General features: G+C 39.2%; 1 protein-coding gene across 5 annotated transcripts in view; it reads left to right on the top strand.

Moving 5' to 3' along the window:
• ptprfa (protein tyrosine phosphatase receptor type Fa) overlaps positions 1-18,567 on the top strand; it is a 261,978-nt gene that overhangs the window by 219,214 nt on the left and 24,197 nt on the right. For 3 of the 5 annotated variants that reach the window (XM_053636812.1, XM_053636813.1, XM_053636815.1), the window contains 4 exons: positions 2,420-2,574; positions 6,412-6,524; positions 8,094-8,126; positions 10,953-11,050. In XM_053636812.1, coding sequence (XP_053492787.1) covers positions 2,420-2,574; positions 6,412-6,524; positions 8,094-8,126; positions 10,953-11,050 — 399 coding nt within the window. The remainder of the gene's footprint in view (positions 1-2,419; positions 2,575-6,411; positions 6,525-8,093; positions 8,127-10,952; positions 11,051-18,567) is intronic. The other 2 variants (XM_053636814.1, XM_053636816.1) reach the window with 1 other exon arrangement.

Here is an 18,567-nt window from a genome sequence, read left to right as displayed (position 1 = left end):
GCATGTGGATGTTTAAAGGGAATTACACCCAGCAAATTGATTTGTTTAATTTTATGTGACACGTGGATCAACATGACTCATAACAGACAAATTTATCAAGGTGGAAATGAAATTCCTCCTCCTGGGCTGGCTCAGAGTCAGTTTTTGACAGAATGGAGTGTGTGATGGCTTCTTAATGACTGCTGTAGCTGAGAGAAGAACTGGTATTCACTGTGCCTCCCTGTGCACTGCATATGAATGCAATAATATAAATGATCGGATATAAATGTTATTGTGATGGGTTAAAAGTTAAAAGACAAAGGGTGAGCAATATAGTGAGAGAGTATGGGTGTTGTCCTAAAAATTAAAGCTGGGATCGTTTTATTTGGCTACAACCCAATCTTCACATTAGCTAGCTAGATCTATTTGCAATTACTTATTCACACAGCTATTCGGGTTTTTGCATACTCTGAAAGAAACCCTAAATATAAAGCTAATCAGCTAGCTATATCTAACACTTCATTGCGTGGAGCTAATAGAAACAGTAGATATCTAAGTTTAATTAACTTTAACAGTCGCTACGCTGGCAAAAGTTTGGACGTTTATTTATGTTTTAAACTCATCGTTTGGTGAACGTGTATATCAGCAAGCATGGTATTCTTATATATACACTTAGCTTTTGTGAAAATTACTGATACTCTGAGCTAAGATATTGATATTATATTGAAAATAGAAGAATGGGGTCAGTGGATCCCTACGTAAAACCTAGAGTATATAGAAACATTTATGTGTAGGTGTTTGTTAAAGCACATGGCAATCTTCTGCAGCGCTGCTCAGTTTGTGTCTCTATGGAAAGCTCTTAACGGAGGAGGAACTCACCCATCTGTCTCTCTCTCTCTCTCTCTCTCTCTCTCTCTCTCTCTGTCTGTCTAAATCGCCCCAGTGTTCGAAGCCTGCAGGCTGCACTCTAATGATTCACATGCCTCTGCAGAGATGGGATTTTTTTTTTAAAGTTATTTTTTGGTTCCTGCTGACGTTTCCAGAGGGAATAGAGAAGGTGTCGCGCTGATGGGATTAATCCACAATGGGTCACTGATGCGTATCCTCCTGCGCTCAGCAGGGTGGAGGAGTCAACGCCGCCCTCGACACACTCTTTCCAACTGTTCCTCTCCATCTTTCTCTCCTTCTGAGAGGCATTTCTAAAGCGATTAGTGTAGAGAGAGTTCACTGGTCGCTCTGCAGCTTTGAAGATTTGCTGGGTTTGACTTCCGCCGCAGAGTAACTCACTGTAATAGAGCTTTTTCAGTACGTGTGTGTGTTCAGTCAGTAGCTCACAGCTATTTGCTATTAAGGATAGCCAAACCATCAGTGTATGTGAAAAAAACTTTCGGTTGTTTCCGAAAAGATGATGCTTCTTCTCACCTTTGTCATTTTCCTTTGCTCAAAAATGGGCAAGATATAAAGCTATAAAGTTACAGGTAATAGTTTAGCATGATGTAAGTTTGTTTCATAAATATTGGAGGTCCATGAGGACATGGTTTGCCAAGGTTGATGTGGAAGAAGTCAAGTGGCCTGAGCAGAGCCCTGACCTCAACCCCACTGTACACCTTTGGGATGAATTGGAACACTGACCGCACCCCAGGTCTTCACGTCCAACATCAGTATCTGACTTCACTAATTCTCTTGAATGAGCAGATCACCACAGCCAGGTTCTAGTGGAAAGCCTTCCCAGAAGAGTGGAGGTTCTTATAACAGAAAATTTGGACTAAATCTGGAATGGGATGTTCAAAATGTACTTATGATGTGTTATGGTCAGGTGCCCACATACTTTTGGCCATATAGTAAATCTCTGTGCACATAAACTGGATTTGTTGAATATATTATGGAAATAATAATTGATACGGTCCGATTATTATTATTAGTAGTATTATTATTATTATTATTACAATCTCATTAGCCTTTGTTCAATTTGCGGCTCCTCTTAAGCCCATTTTACAGCAGAACACAGTTGCACCATATCCAGAACGAGCATTTTGAACCCTTAAAATGGGGTCGTTGGCCAAAAAAAAGGTTGAGAAACCTTTGTTTACAAGTTTAAAAAGTGTTTGCTTTTAATCTAGAGAAGTAGAAACAGAGATAAAACTGAGACAAATGTGGGAAATATTTTAAATCTAAAACTGAAACATCATGTTCACACACTGTTCTTACACTGTGATAATTGTTGTTGACTCTTAACGATAGCTGATATTGACTAAGTGGGTACATTGTGTTGTTGTCTTTCCTGCTTTCAGCCAATAAGCATGCAATGTTCTTGATTTAGTGGTGAAACTGCACTGATCATAAAAGCAGTCCTAGTCTTGTACCCATCCGTTCAAATTATGGTGGCCTTCATGAAATGTGTGTGTGTGTGTGTGTGTGTGTGTGTGTGTGTGTCCTGTAGAAAACATTCGCTACAAGCCCGTTCTCTGACCCCATCATAGTACAGGTGCACATGTCGCGACATGCAGAAGATCCCGAGATGCTCTGGGTGATGGGGCCGGTGCTGGCTGTCGTCCTCATCATCATTATCGTCATCACCATCCTGCTTTTCAAGAGGTGAGACACACAGATCCCTTACACTGTCTGTCTTTCTCTCACCCACTTCATTTATCTGTCTCTGTTACCACATTTTCTGTCTCACAATCTCACTCTGTCTCTGTCTCTTACTCTTAGTATCTCACTCTTAATCTGTCTCTCTTTCATTGTATCTCTTTCTGCCTGTCTGTCTTGTTCTCTCCCCTTCCCTCACTCTCTCTCTGCTGTACGGTAATAAATAACTGGGGTTGGGCTGGCCAGCAGCCCAAGACAGGTGTGTTAAATGTTGTAAGTTGAGTCAGCTCCATACCATTCCCACTGTAAAGTATAAATAGCCTGTGTCATTTTCGAAAAGCGCTGACTTACACTTACACTGCAGAAGAGCTGAGTCACACACCCAGCAGCAGACAGGTCCATTAAAGTGGAGTTTAAAATATTGCAGCCATGGGGAGATGGGAGAGTAATGGCACGCATAATTAAACCCATTTCGTCCAGCACAGCGAGTTCAGAACGATACACACTCCGACAATGAAGGGCAAACAAGAAGAACCTACTGCAATAGGCATAACCAAGTTAGAATTGTAAGAGGAGATTAGCAGAAAGTATATCAGCATTCTATATTCACAACACACATATTATTCATAATACCCTCTACATCGGTCACAATACACTCTATATGGGTAACAGTCTGTTCTATATTATAATAGACATAATACATTTTATATTGGTCACAAAACATATACTGGTCACACCGTACTCTTTGTAAGTCACAATTCACTATAAGAACTGGCATCTATTGGTAACAGTACTTTTTGGTATTACTCACAATACATTCTATATTGGTCACAATACAATAAATTTCAAATTAATCACAGTATATTCCATAATAGTGACATTTCATATTAATCACAATACACTCTGCTGTACATTAGTCACATTTTGTATTAATCACAATACAGTATATATAATCGCAACTAATATTAAGTCACAATACATTCTATAATAGTCACATCTCATATCAATCACTATACACTCCATAATAATCACATCTCATATCAATCACTATACACTCCATAATAATCACATCTCATATCAATCACTAAACACTCCATAATAATCACACCTCATATCAATCACTAAACACTCTATAATAATCACATCTCATATCAATCACTATACACTCCATAATAATCACATCTCATATCAATCACTAAACACTCCATAATAATCACATCTCATATCAATCACTAAACACTCCATAATAATCACATATCATATCAATCACTAAACACTCTATAATAATCACATCTCATATCAATCACTAAACATGCTATAATAATCACATCTCATATCAATCACTATACACTCTATAATAATCACATCTCATATCAATCACTATACACTCCTTAATAATCACATCTCATATCAATCACTGTACACTCTATAATAATCACATCTCATATCAATCACTATACACTCCATAATAATCACATCTCATATCAATCACTATACACTCTATAATAATCACATCTCATATCAATCACTGTACACTCTATAATAATCACATCTCATATCAATCACTATACACTCTATAATAATCACATCTCATATCAATCACTATACACTCTATAATAATCACATCTCATATCAATCACTATACACTCTATAATAGTCACATCTCATATCAATCACTATACACTCCATAATAATCACATCTCATATCAATCACTATACACTCCATAATAATCACATCTCATATCAATCACTGTACACTCTATAATAATCACATCTCATATCAATCACTATACACTCTATAATAATCACATCTCATATCAATCACTATACACTCTATAATAATCACATCTCATATCAATCACTGTACACTCTATAATAATCACATCTCATATCAATCACTATACACTCTATAATAATCACATCTCATATCAATCACTATACACTCTATAATAGTCACATCTCATATCAATCACTATACACTCCATAATAATCACATCTCATATCAATCACTATACACTCTATAATAGTCACATCTCATATCAATCACTATACACTCCATAATAATCACATCTCATATCAATCACTATACACTCCATAATAATCACATCTCATATCAATCACTGTACACTCTATAATAATCACATCTCATATCAATCACTATACACTCTATAATAGTCACATCTCATATCAATCACTATACACTCTATAATAGTCACATCTCAATCACTATACAATATAATAGTAAAAATAAATGTTTGTTGAGAGGTTAAGCGCATACTGTGAAGGTTAATATATCAGATATGTGCAGGTGACTCCTCCAGTCCTTCCATTGTACCACTGAAATGTTATGGTTCTAGTCCGTCATTATACACTGGTACTAACACTAACGCTGGGTCTATGACGGCATTCAACACTACTGTATTGGAGCACTGGTTATATTGTCTATACATTCTGGGACCTTTTTCATTCTCTGTTCACCTTCTGGATCACGCAATACATATTGTTGTAATCACAATACACTCTATAGTAGTCACAATACAGTTTATATTTTTCACATCACACTATACTGGTCCTAGAAGAAGGCAGGACTATTTGCCTGTGGGATACTCTGTATATCTGTCCGCTCTTACATTCTGATGTATCTGTCTTCCTTCTGCTCTATCCTACACGGCCACAGCAAACAGGAAAGGTGAGTCTGTCTGTCGGTCTGTCTGTCTGTCTGTCTGTCTGTCTCTCTCTCTCTCTCTTTCTACTCCACAGTGTCTTACTCATTTCTTAACTCACTCTCTCCTCCATTCTCTCAGTCCTCCAATCTCACACTTATCCACTCTCTCACTCATTTTACTCACTCTTTTACTCGTCCACTCGCTTACTTGCCCAATTCCACATGTATGCTACACAACTTCCCTCTCTCACTTCTCCAATCTCATGTCTTATTCATGAGAATAACTCTCCTTCCTCCGTTGTCTTACTTATCCACTGTCTCATTTCTTTCTTTAAATGAAAACCTGACTGCCTCTGCCAGAAAGCTTAAAATGGGCCGTGGTCGGGTCTTCCAGAAGGACAATGATCCAAAACATACATCAAAATCAACACAATAATGGTTTACTGACCACAAAATCAAGGTCCTGCCATGTCCATCCCAGTCCCCTGACCTGAACCCCATAGAAAACCTGTGGGGTGAACTGAAGAGGAGAGTCCACCAGCGTGGACCTCGAAATGTGAAGGATCTGGAGAGGTTCTGTATGGAGGAACGCTCTCAGATCCCTCACCATGTATTCTCCAACCTCATCAGGCGTTATAGGAGAACGCTCAGAGCTGTTATCTTGGCAAATGGAATTAGCACCGTGTATTGTCTAAAAGGGTGCCAATAAATGTTGCACACCTATACTTAAAGTTTTTTTTTTTTGATAAACCTATATTGTGTTTGCAGTTGTTTGATATCCGTGAGAGCAGAGTATATTTTTTGTGAATTCTTTGAACAAAAGATCAAAAGGTTAAACAATAAAGACAATTTTTCACAGCCTTCTTTACTCATGTTTACCAAGGGTGCCAATATTAGTGGAGGGTGCTGTATATCAATATGTAGTATTTAAGTCTATATATTTGTTAGCATGCACTGTACATGTGTGTGTGTGTCTGTTTTTGTTTGTTTTTATGTTGTACAATATGTGTGTATGGGTGTACATGAAATTGTGTCATTATCTGCATTGCTCTATGCATTTGTTTTTCTAATGGCTTAAGCGTATGCGAGTGTATAGTGTTGTGCTCTAATTAGTCCCCTTGTCGTGGCATGCGTGTGTGTGTGTGTGTGTGTGTGTGTGTGTGTGTGTCTGTGTGTAGGAAGCGAGCATCTCCCTCAGTGAAGGATGAACACACAGCTGGAGTAAAGGACCATCTGCTGGCCCACTCGTCTGATCCCGTAGAGATGCGGAGACTAAACTACCAAACCCAGGGTACTGCATTGTGCACACACGCGCACACACACACACACACACACACACACACACACATTGATTTGGATAAACAGACACAAACAGATATATGTTAGCGCCTCAGGTAGATGACACATCTCCAGCTAAAGTACAAACTCTATACAAACTGAACTTTGTACTAAACTACACTGCTGTAGGAAAATGCAGCGTTCTACAGTATCTGCAGGGTTTGTGAGTGTCTTTACATTACAAACATTAATAACCGTTCATTTTACAATACAACGAGGGAGCATCGGTATGGGGGAAAATTTGTCTGAACGCATAATGTGCAGATTGAAGTCATTCGCTATCTATTTTAATATATACCGTCTGGAACCATATTGAAAATCTGTGATTTTTTCAAATTGGAAACAAACAGAAGGTTTTTAAAAATGTTAAGTATTTAAAACAAAGAAAGTAAATGTTCAATACACACACACACACACATACGTTGAATATTTACTATTCAAGATTCTAGATTTCTAGGTCCTTGTTTAAATGTAGGCAAATTTGTGATATCGACCATGTTAACTGCTTTGTACAAAAGGTCAGATTTCCCTCATGCCTAATCTCTTCTATTGAAGCATGTGTTCAGACGACAAGGCCGATAGATTTAATCTAACACGGATCATCAGGTTCTGCACAAACATGTAGAGTCCATGCCAGCTCGAGTGCACACTGTCATTACAGCAAAAAGGGGACGTACCAAACAGTCCCTCCAGGATATTGTCATTTTGCGATCGCAGAAATGAATGCAAAATTAAGCAAGGATTTGGTTCAAGATGCGTCATGTGACATCATCACGACGCACATTCAGCCAAAGCCGAAAGTCGAACATAAGTACAGCTTTAAGGTCTCATTTACCAACAAACATCACTTCGAAAGCCCATGCGAAACAATTTCCGTGCAGTTGCGATTTTGCCAATTCAACTAGTTTTCTGCAAAAAAAAAAAAAAAAAATGTTGCGATGCATGTTGGATTTTAACGTTTTAAACTTTTGAAAAAAGACATAGCACAATCAAGCATTTTTGCCTGAAACAGTCACAAGAAAAAACTCTGTACAAACTTGTTCTGTACAAACTGAACCAAACACTAAGACACTCTGAAATTAATGTAAAAATTTAAAGGATTCTACTTTTCACTCATGTTGTCAGTAATATTATTTGTTATGAATAGTGTTGTATTAAATTAGAAAAGAATGCAAAATAGAAGCATTTGCACATTAATGGTTACAGAATTTTAGACTTTTAGACTTGTATATATATATATATATATACAATATCTATATGATTCAAAGAATCTACACAAATGGCACACAAATGTATTAAATTAAGCATATTAACGCAGGACGACATGAGAACATAACATGCCTCCTAGGTCTGATCTTGGTACCTAATGTGTGAATTTCATCTTTAGTTGGACCACCGAAAAGCCGAGTGCGTCTCCCTCATCTTTCTCCTCTTTTCTTACCTGTCCCCTCTTTCTAAATCTCAGCAGTGTGTGGGGTTCTTTATGGCTGTTACATTTCCTTCCCCCATCTTTTCTCCACAGGTTCCAGTGACCCAAGTTGTCCAGACACTCCAAGTTAGTGTCCATCCGTTCTTCCTGTGTCATCTACACGTTTGTCTCATGCTGTGTTTCAGTATCATTTTTAACATTCTCTCATTACCTTCTCCTTCCACTTCCCTTTACTCAAAGCCTTAAGGCCAGTTCTATTACTTTAGCAGCACAAGTGAAGATTGTAAAATGATGGATCGAGTCAACTCTAGTGTAGCCGAAAATAATAATAATAATAATAATAATAATAATAATAATAATAATAATAACCAGATGACAAGTTTGAGACTATTTGATGCAGTTCCTCTAATTGGATTCAAGAATTGTTTCTATGGCAAAATTATAGAAAATGCTGTGATAGCTAACAGTTAGCTAAACCATATTTTTAAGGCGTTTTCAGACGCCTTAAAATAGATTCGGTAGATTTGTGCTTAAATTGTTACCGTGTTGTTATTTTCTCCTTGGCTCGGGTCGCTTTCACAAGGCAGCATCTCAAAGCATACCAAAATGTATTTATGCAAGTCACATGTGAGTAAACTGTCCTCTCATTGGTCAGTGTGCGCCCGATCATGTTCCGGGGTTCCGCCCATAGCGGTCATCCACCCCACCCAGATGGATAGACAGAAGCTCCGCGAGCTTATTGTGGCTTTCTTTTTAGCTGTAGTTATTTATCTAATTTATATGTTCCACAGAGCGATTAAAGTCCATCTCAGTGAGAAGTTCGCTGAACATTTTGTAAACCTCTGTGTTTTTGAAAGTTGTTCAGAAGTATGCTCATGAGACTAAATTTTAGTGAGGCCTTTTACCTCGTCTGTGTGTCCGAGTTAAACCGTGATTCATGTTGCGAGCCGTTAGCCAAACAAACACTTTTTTTTTTTTACGTAACCCAGTTGCTATTAAGCGTTGCTTTACAGATTGGTTCGTTGGTCTGTTGGGTCGGCTTGCTTTCTCACCACAAGTGAACCCGCTCCAGAGTTCCTTTGCAAAGGATTGTTCTGGTGCAGATCCATGCGCGATCGCCGTGTTCATATACGTCTAAAGAAACCGAACCGAGGGAGGAAACGCACCAGGTTCCGAAACAAACGCTCCAAACGAGCCGGGTGTGAAAATGTCCTTAGTCTTATGTACTGGTTTGTTTTTGAGAAACTGCACTACACTGTACTGTTTACTCTTTGTTTGAATTTCAAGCTTAACCATTGCAGTTTTTCTATTCCATTTCAAAATGGATGTCGACGCCATGTAACGTTCAGAAAATTCCTGTAGGAGATTATAAGCTCGATAAAACGTGAATGATTAGCCAGATGTGACGAGTACATGACAGAAAAAAAGAGACATGATGTGAACGCACCATATGTGTAAACCGGGCTAATAATTGTGCTGTAAATAAATTATCTTACTTCACTAGCTAATTAGCACACTAGCTAGAAAATTTGCTAACGGGCAAACAAGTCAATATTACTACAGTATATACAGAGCTTCAAGGGAAATACGCCATACAAAATAACTTCCACTACACTTTACGATGATACTATATTCTTCATTCTTTCATACCGTGTCCCAACTGGCATACTTATACTATGTAGTAAAAGTATGTACTCTTTTTGGGAAGAAAAAGTGCATACGTTTGAGTGTGTAGTAAACGAGTATGCAAGTACTGGGATATAATAACATGTCATGTAAGGAAGAGAACGTTGTTGCCCAGAAGAGAACACTGTCACCATAAACAGACTCCTTGTTGCATTTCGGTTTTTCTTCACTCATTATTCCGTGTATAGTTTATACTATATAGTTTAATTCACCATTCCCTTGATGTATTTTACCGCATTTCATTTGCACCGCTCTGAAACGCGTGCTTGAATTCGGCGAAGCAAACGCTCCCAAATCCCCTCCTTCCTCCCTTGCGCAAGGAGTTATGGGTAAATATTAGCTGAAAAAGTGTTCACGGATCCACACTTCGAAAACGTACCGGAAAATGCAGTTTCATAGATTTGGGGAATTAGTAACTACAGGGGCAAATACATTTTCACACAGGCCCAGTTGGACAACTTTTTTGCTTCAGTCATTTAAAATCTGTATTTTGTGTTTACTCGGGTTGCCTTTGTTTTCGCTTAGATTTTGTTTTCATTGCTTAAACAATTTCATAGGATATATATGCACAAAAGCAGAAGAAATCAGGACAAATACTTTTTCACACCACCGTACAAAAACAGACCATGCAAATGGACAAGGAAATCACTCCACCTGCATTGTTCTTGTAAGCAAGGTTTGGTGTGCTCGTGCTGAAAGTGTGCTACACACTCACGCCACCTCTTGGGATGTTTGGGGGCACTTGTTTGACACACTTACAAGGGTGTAGGGGAAGTGGGTGAGGGTGTGTTGAAAACAGTACTGGAACACAGAGTTAGACTCCACTGTCCTGATCTTTCAGCCGTTCTCCTACCTTGGCTGATTATTGGGCTTTGTGTGTTGCACCTCCTACTGGCTGGAGCTTTTTTCATCTTGCATATCATTTGCACAGTTTACAACGCTTGGTTGGATGGGAAGCAGGTGGATGTGGGCTGTATGTTAAAACCAATCTATATACTGTTCAGAGTGGAAAAATAGCTTAGATTACAACCACTCAATAATTACGCATGCTATCTATCTATCTATCTATCTATCTATCTATCTATCCTCATGCTTTCTCACAAAGGCATCATGCTCGTTGCCTTGATGAAGTGTGCTTCAAGTTTCAGAGTGTGTGTGTATGTGTGTGTGCGCGTGTGCAGCACACAGCTTTGCTAACCACCATGCAACATTGCAGGAGATTACAGATTGCTGATATGACTGAACATGTTTTGTCGTTTCCTGTAGGGATGAGAGAGCACCCGCCCATCTCCGTCTGTGACCTGGCCGAACACATCGAGCGGCTCAAAGCCAATGACAACCTCCGCTTCTCTCAGGAATACGAGGTATGGGATTAAATACAAATCCAATCTATACAATTCTCTCTGAATATGTAAATAATATACCCTATAGGCACATGTTTATTTTTTAATTATATGAAAGTTCGACCCTAAAGAGACGATGATTCTCCTGTAACACCCCACCTGAAAAAGATTTTTTTTTTTGGGTTTTTTTTTCCCGCCTACATTTATCTATTGTGGAAGCCACTGAGGGGCAAAGCCACATTAATATACTTCAAATGGACGGTTAAAAGTGATGTTTTTTTGCGTGAGGATAAATCTGAACATCTGTAGAAGAAGGGTTCGTTTGTATTAAAGGGTCTGTCTCTACAGTCTGTCAGTGCTTTACAATCAGTGAACAGACCTCCAAATGCAAGTCACAAAGGGAATAAGACTGATCAACACGGAGGCTCAAAGTGGTCTGAGTTTTTAAATCTAAAAAGTAAGATTTTTATTATTCAATAATTACCATATTCAATAGTAATATACTGAAGGAAAAAAAAAACTTTCAACAAGCATCTTTATCACAAAGCTGTCCCGTAATAGCGAGACAAAGGTAACAGAAATATCTCTAAGACTAATAAAGGTATTCACGGGTCAAAACCTTTCACAGAATTGAGTGTCATTTCCCAAAAATGACATACGCAGGTCAAGTGGACAGAGATAAAAAAACTTTTTTCCACGTTTGTGCTCAGTTTGTAAATGATTTTAGGAAATTAATCAAGGAAACCACTTACCAGCCAATTGCAGTTTGTGATAACGCAAATGCGACCACTTGACTAGGAGGAAGCTGCGGTGTTGAGAACTTGTGTCTTATTAGCTGACAGGTCTTAATTCTGCCAAATGCCAGCTCACACAATCAGTGTGAGGGGGAAAATGGATATACGTCGATTTCTTACTAGTACAGGGATTGAAGCTGAAACACTAACATCCTCTCATGCTGAGCAGGAAAACAAAGTGTGTACACGTCTATATGAGTTCCAAGTTACATGAACATGAAATGAGCAGAACATAAGGACAGATAACGTATTTTGCATGGCACTGTAGCAGGTAAACCCAGAGAACCTAGTTCTCAGAGGCTTAGTTCTGCCTCCCCTTGGCTAGCAAGACCAAACTAGCCTAATCTCGCGTTAGACAGCTGTCACGGATGACGAGGAAGAGACCTCGGGTACTTTTGCAGGAAAGAGCTTTATTATGAACCACGCAGATTAATCCAAAACGTCAGACAATAACGCGGTCTGAAACAGGCAAATGGTCAGGCGAACGGCAAACAGGATGTGCTAGGCTACGACTGGAATCAAAAGACGGGGACGAGAATAGGATCGAAACCGAGGAGCAAAACGGCTTGGTATTTAGTTGACGCTAACAATACTTCGCCCCAAACATATACACACGAGGGATATAAATACCAAACATAATCAAAGGGGAAGACATAAACACCTGAGACACATTAGGAAACGACCAATGGCATGACAGGGGCGGAGACGTGACATCAACCATAACAGACACACGTATAGAAAGAAAACAAAGTCAATGTCGTATATGAACCCAGAAGCACGGCTTCGCGCTTCGAGCTCCAAAGCGCTGCTAGTTCCAGCGCTTTGTGTGGGGGAAATCGTGAAAACAGCCACAAGGTTTTATATTTTATCGGCCTGCTAGTCCTGCAGACAGTGATAACACTCCAGACACTTTTTATGATGAATCCAACTTTTTGTGTAATTTTCACATTTTGAAGCCCTTACATGCATACACTTTGGTGAGAAAGAGTGTGGGCTCAGCCCCAAGTGATTACCAGTCCAGCTTAAGCCCCTGGTGACACTGTATTCAAAGCCTATGCTGGGAGCACTGGGCTCTGGATGGGACACCTTTTTATCGCAGGGCCCAAAACACACACACACACACACACACACACACAGAGTTACTGGTAACAGTATCAGTTACTGGTAGGAGGAAAATTGCACAGAATATGGATTTGTACAATGAAAATTGGTGCAGTCAGACAGAGTATGAATTTGCTCAATAATTGCTAGTTCTCAATTCTCAATAATTGCTAGTTCTCTCCCTGTTCATGCCTTTTTTTTTTTTTTTTTAGGAATACATTATTTTTAAATAATTTTAGATTTAGATTGACTCAAGACAGACATCTATCATTTCAAACATTTAATTTAAACCGCCAAAATCCTCTTACATGACTGGCCTTCTGCAGAGCCGCTGCCCCTTTTAAAGAAATGTAATATGTCTGTCTATAAGTTGAGGAATTGAGGGATGTAAAATTGTGTTTATATGACATTTCACTGGCATTAACTTATTGTAAACAACAATCTAGAGCTACTGATGTGTCTATTTTGAAACACTGAAGAGGTATAAAAAGCAAAGAGTATAAAGAGCAGCTAATAAAATCTGCTCATTCAGTCTGTTTGTGGCGTTTTTACATTTATGGCAGACACCTTTATCCAGAGCGACTTACATTTATCTCGTTTATACATCTGAGAAGGGTGTTGAGGGTTAAGGGCCTTGCTCAAAGGCCCGACAGTGGCAGCTTGGCAGTGCTGGGATACGACCGATCAGTACTGATTACTGATTATGATCCAACAGATCAGGGTTATACAGGGTGTCCCAAAAGTCTCCATACGTAAGGTAAATGAACACTTCCAAAAAATTTCATACTTAGTTAACATTATACAATTTTTGGTAAAGCCTTTAAGAACGCCTTTGACAAAAGAAGAACATACAGTACTGAAGTCATTCTCATGGCTGGATCAGGAAGCTGTTGCAAGGTTGCCATGGACATGCAATTACATTCACCAGATGTATTAACACAAGTTCATCATGAGTGGGAGAGAGGACTCTGTGTGTGTTTACAGAGAAATCACAGTTTTTACATGTAGAGGATGTTTCGTAAATAAAGGTACATTTTGCTGAAAAGTGGTCATTTGGGACTCCCTGTATTATAGCCTATCCTGTTTCCTTTATCTCACGTAAACCTAAAGCTAAAGTTCGCTGGCTACGTCAAGATAGCTAGTAACATCTGAGTAAAAATAAATAGCTCTACAGACTACAGTTTGCCACAAATTTATATCGTAGCAAGGATTTTAACCTCACAACCTCACAACAAGCAGTTGATGAGTGACATTACAGTCTCTATTTGCTTTGTAGAGTGAGTAGCACAGCCAAAGCAGCACTGAATTAGAGCATCAGCAGCCTATTCGAGGTCCTAGTGCCCTGCTAAATCGGTCAAATAATGAAGAGTCTCAGAGATTTAAACTAATAGCGCCAATTTATTTGGGGAGGCTAGAGAAGATTTATCAGGGCTGTACCCCCCTATAACCGGCCTAGCATGCGTCTAAAATGGTATACAGAATGAGTTTATAGTGCTTGTGTGCTCGGCTTCCGTTGTACAGTGGCTCCAAAAAGTTTGCTTTACAAAAAACGCAGGGAAGCTATTTTACGTGCTGCGATATTAGAGGACAAGAACGCATTCAGAAGATTACTATGCACCAAACACAATTTCCTGTCATCATGTGCTTTGAGGCTTCCTGGTATATAAAATGTTGAAATTAAGGCCCACAGTGACTCCATCTGCAGCTCAGCAGGGTGAGATGGGCATATGCTAACTCACTCCAGTGCGACAAAATCTAAATTATGACCATGAAATATATATATATATATATATATATGTATGTATGTATATGTGTGTGTGTGTGGGTGGGTGGGTGGGTGTGTGTGAGTGAAGGGTTTGTGCATTTCTGGTTATTTTTTTTTCTGAGAAACAGTGTCAATATAAACACTAGACACAGGGGGAGCTTTCTAATAACCACCTTTAGCTTAGCTGAGAGCCATCATATCCAATCTCAGCTCCCTGTTAAAGCAATTTGAATGAATAATTCATTGCAACACAGGGTTGATACAAATGTGGAGGAAACCTCTTGTTGGTAAATAAAATAAGGATGCCAGTTGGATGAAATAAACATTTTCTGAGCCAGAGTTTCTTCATTCCTGCCCCCAGTGAGAGTAGAAAAAGAGCTGGTGGGAATTTTGATTGAGACCCACATAATATATTGAACCATTTTTAAATGAGCAGTAGAAAGTGGGTGATATTTAAAAGGAAAAATTATGGTGCAAGCCAAAAGCTTAATCATAAGTGTTTTGTAACTGGAGCAAGCAGGCATACAGTTATGTGCTACTTTATTTGGATGTTACTAGCTGGATCGCAATACATGGTGTATTGAGTTCAATTCACAGTTTAAACAAGATGTAAATCCTGGAAGCAGCCCAATGTTAACCCGGTTAATTCAGGTCATTATCATTACAATATCATTTCATGGAAGAATCATTTTCATTTTTCAAACGCGTAACATTTTTGAGAAACATGTCAGAGAGAGTCGTTTTAAGAGGTTTATTTAGTTCTAGTCCCGTGTTAATCATTGCCATGCGGTTCTAAATGACTGTCTAGGACAGCAGTGTCAAGCATATGACCTGTGGGCCAGGACCGGTCCAATAAAGGTTCAAATCTGGCCCGGTAAATGAATTTAGCATATATGTTCAAAAAAATTTTTTAAAAAGAGTTAGTCTCTGTTATTCCACTAAGCGGGCAAATTAGAGCAATATACTCAGGGCCATAAATGAATTAATGCCTGTTTTTTAGACACCCGTGGTCTAAGGCTTTCCTGTAACTATATACTGTAGATACTAGCCTTGGAAATGAAAGGAGAGCACATACTCAGCATGTCTGCTAAGCGCTTTTGTAAGCTATTGTTCATGTACTGTGGTCCAGGGCACTTAGTGGAGAGGGGTGCTTTCCTGGTTATGTACGTGTTATTGGCTAGCATCGCTCTGGTGAGAGTACTGTGGTACCCGGTGTGTATGAGTGCAGAGGAGGACTCGGGTGGCAGGCGGAATTTCAGCAGAGCCCCAGGCTCACTTTTATTTCTATGCAGCTTTTCAGCACACTTTCTAAAATTCAACAACAACAACAACAACAAATGGAAATGCAACCCAAAAGGGGCTGTGACTCGCTCGTGGCTTTCGCATCATTCAAGGTTAAGATCATGGTGTGTGTGTGTGTGGGTGTGTGTGTGTGTGTGGCTCACAGCAGCCACTGAACCCACAAAGAAACACATAAGCAGGCTAGTGATAATAAGACAGATGAGACTCATCATGTGTTACCTGCTGGTTCAACCCACCTCCTTTCCGTGCACAGCCGATGCTCGACCACGCCCCTGCTGCCACAAGCACTTCTAAATATTCTCTGGGCTCTAGTCCATGCATGGTTATGACAGCAATATGACACAAACTCCTTTACCTGTTATTAGCTTGTTTCCCCCCAGGGGAAAGATAGCACTCAACTTGGTCTGCTGCCTCCAGCTGGAGCCAAAGGGCAATAGCAAAACTTGTAGAAGTAAAGCAATAACAGAAGTCCAACTTTTTATCAGTATTCCTTCCTAGCACAATTGCTAGTAGAGGTTCAGCAGTGTTGTGGAGAGCTGGATAGACTGATTCCAAATAGATGTGTTCACTTTTGACAGTTTTATTTGTGAAGAAAGTTAAGGAAGGTGCAGGGAAGGATATTTCAGCACTTTTTACTGGATCTCTGGAGGGGTAAGTGATTAATAATACGTTTAGACAACACAGCATAGTAATATACAGAAGAAAAAAAAAAGATATATTTTTTTTATTAGCTAAATATAAACTTAAGCTGATTCAGGATGAGTCAGAGTTTCGAAACGTTATCAGTCACACACTCACCAAGCATGAAAGAAGAGAATAACAAACAGAATAATAAGTGTGTGTGTGTGTGTGTCCACGATCTAGCTAAATAACTGCTTTATAAAACTAGATAGTAGACTTTAGAAAATGTGATCAAGGGAATGTAAGAGAAATGAGGACAGGGTTTAGGTAAAATTGAAATAAAGGGCTAGAAGGACTGGGAATGGGGAATACTGAAGTGTGGGAACAGAGAGAGAGATGGAAGGATGTGGATGTGTAGGTAAAGACATATGGATAAAAAGGTTTGGGGAATTGCAAGCGCAGAGGGTGAAAATGATAGGTAACTGGATAAGATGAAGAGATGGAATCTGAAGTGATGAATATTCCGAGAGAAATGGGAAGAATAGAAAAATGGAGGCATGGGAAATAGAGAGGGAGCTAAAGGAAGGATAAGGGAATATATAGAGATGACGAGATCAACGATTGGTCATGGAGGGATGGAAAAATGTCGAGGTCTAAGAGCTGGAACATGGGAGAATGGAGAGAGATGAAGAGATGAGGAAAGTGAGCAGAACGGTTGAAGGGATGGGGAGTGGATGCATGATGAAAGGAATAAATTGTACAGGTTGGGATGATGGAGTGATAAAAAGATGAAGGAATGGGAAGAGATTAATGAATGGCAATGGGGAGAATAGAGAGATGGAGTGTTGGCCAGTAGGGGCAGATTAATGGATGGAAAGGTCAGAAGATTAGGGAAAGGTTAAAAGATGAAAGGACGGGGGAAAGTGGAAGTGAAGGGATTAAAGGATGTAAAAGTGTATTTGCTTAAAGGTTATGGAATGCAGAAGACTGGAGGGAACGAGTTAACGATCACTTAATAAAAGGATAAGGGAATTTTAAAAAATGGAGAAACTGAATGATAGGGAATGGGAGAAATTCTCTAACACACCCACTTCAACTCAGGAAGAGCTGATTTAGCTGATTAGTTGAAACAGGTGTTTTAGAGAAGGGGAAAAACTCCAATCTACAGGACATCGGATACTCCAGGACCAGGGTTGGGAATCCATGCGCTAGAGAAATGGCGGAAATATAGGGAAAATTAGTGAATGGAGAGAATGAAAGGATAAGGGATGGAGGAGAAATAGACAGGCAGAAAGACAAATCCATTAGCAATAATGGGTGTGATTTGTCAATGCGAGATGCAGGAAGCTATATCTAACGGGCTGTTAAATAAGATATGCGACTCCTCCTCTCTCAAACACTGGCATTATATCAGACAAGGCATAGACTCAGGGCAGTGTAGAGACACAACGTGAGAGCTAAAATATGGAGATGGCCTGGAGGAGATGAGCATAAAGGAACACTCAATGTTTAAAGAGATGTTGCTGATAGAATGATGGGGTTTATGGTGCTGAATGTGATCATGAAAGCATTAAAAGTAAATGGTGTATCATTGGGTATATCGGTAAAGTCATTAGCCAAAGTCAAAAACACTGTGGGCTTTAAAATGGAGGCAATGCATCAGTTGAAGTCCAAAGATCCTTTACATCCACAATCAAAGCATGGGGGGGTTTTTTTTGTTGGGTTTTGTTTTTGTAATTGAAGTGTTGTTCTGCAGGATCCAATCAACATCCCATTAACCAGAGCTGTGGTTTAATCATTTCCCTAATTACTTTTTTTTTTTTCTTTTTTTTTTTTTTTTTTAGAATGAATATGAACAAAAGTAATCTGGATTTAGTCACCTTTAATATTGTTTCTATTTTATGTTTGTGCAGTCTGTAAGCAGTGATGTTTTTTTTGTAACGCTCATAAACTAG

The sequence above is a fragment of the Ictalurus furcatus genome, chromosome 11 (genome assembly GCF_023375685.1).
Source record: "Ictalurus furcatus strain D&B chromosome 11, Billie_1.0, whole genome shotgun sequence".
Taxonomy (NCBI): Eukaryota; Metazoa; Chordata; class Actinopteri; order Siluriformes; family Ictaluridae; genus Ictalurus; species Ictalurus furcatus.
The sequence above is the reverse complement of the archived record's forward strand: the minus strand, read 5'-3'. Positions and strand labels throughout refer to the sequence as shown.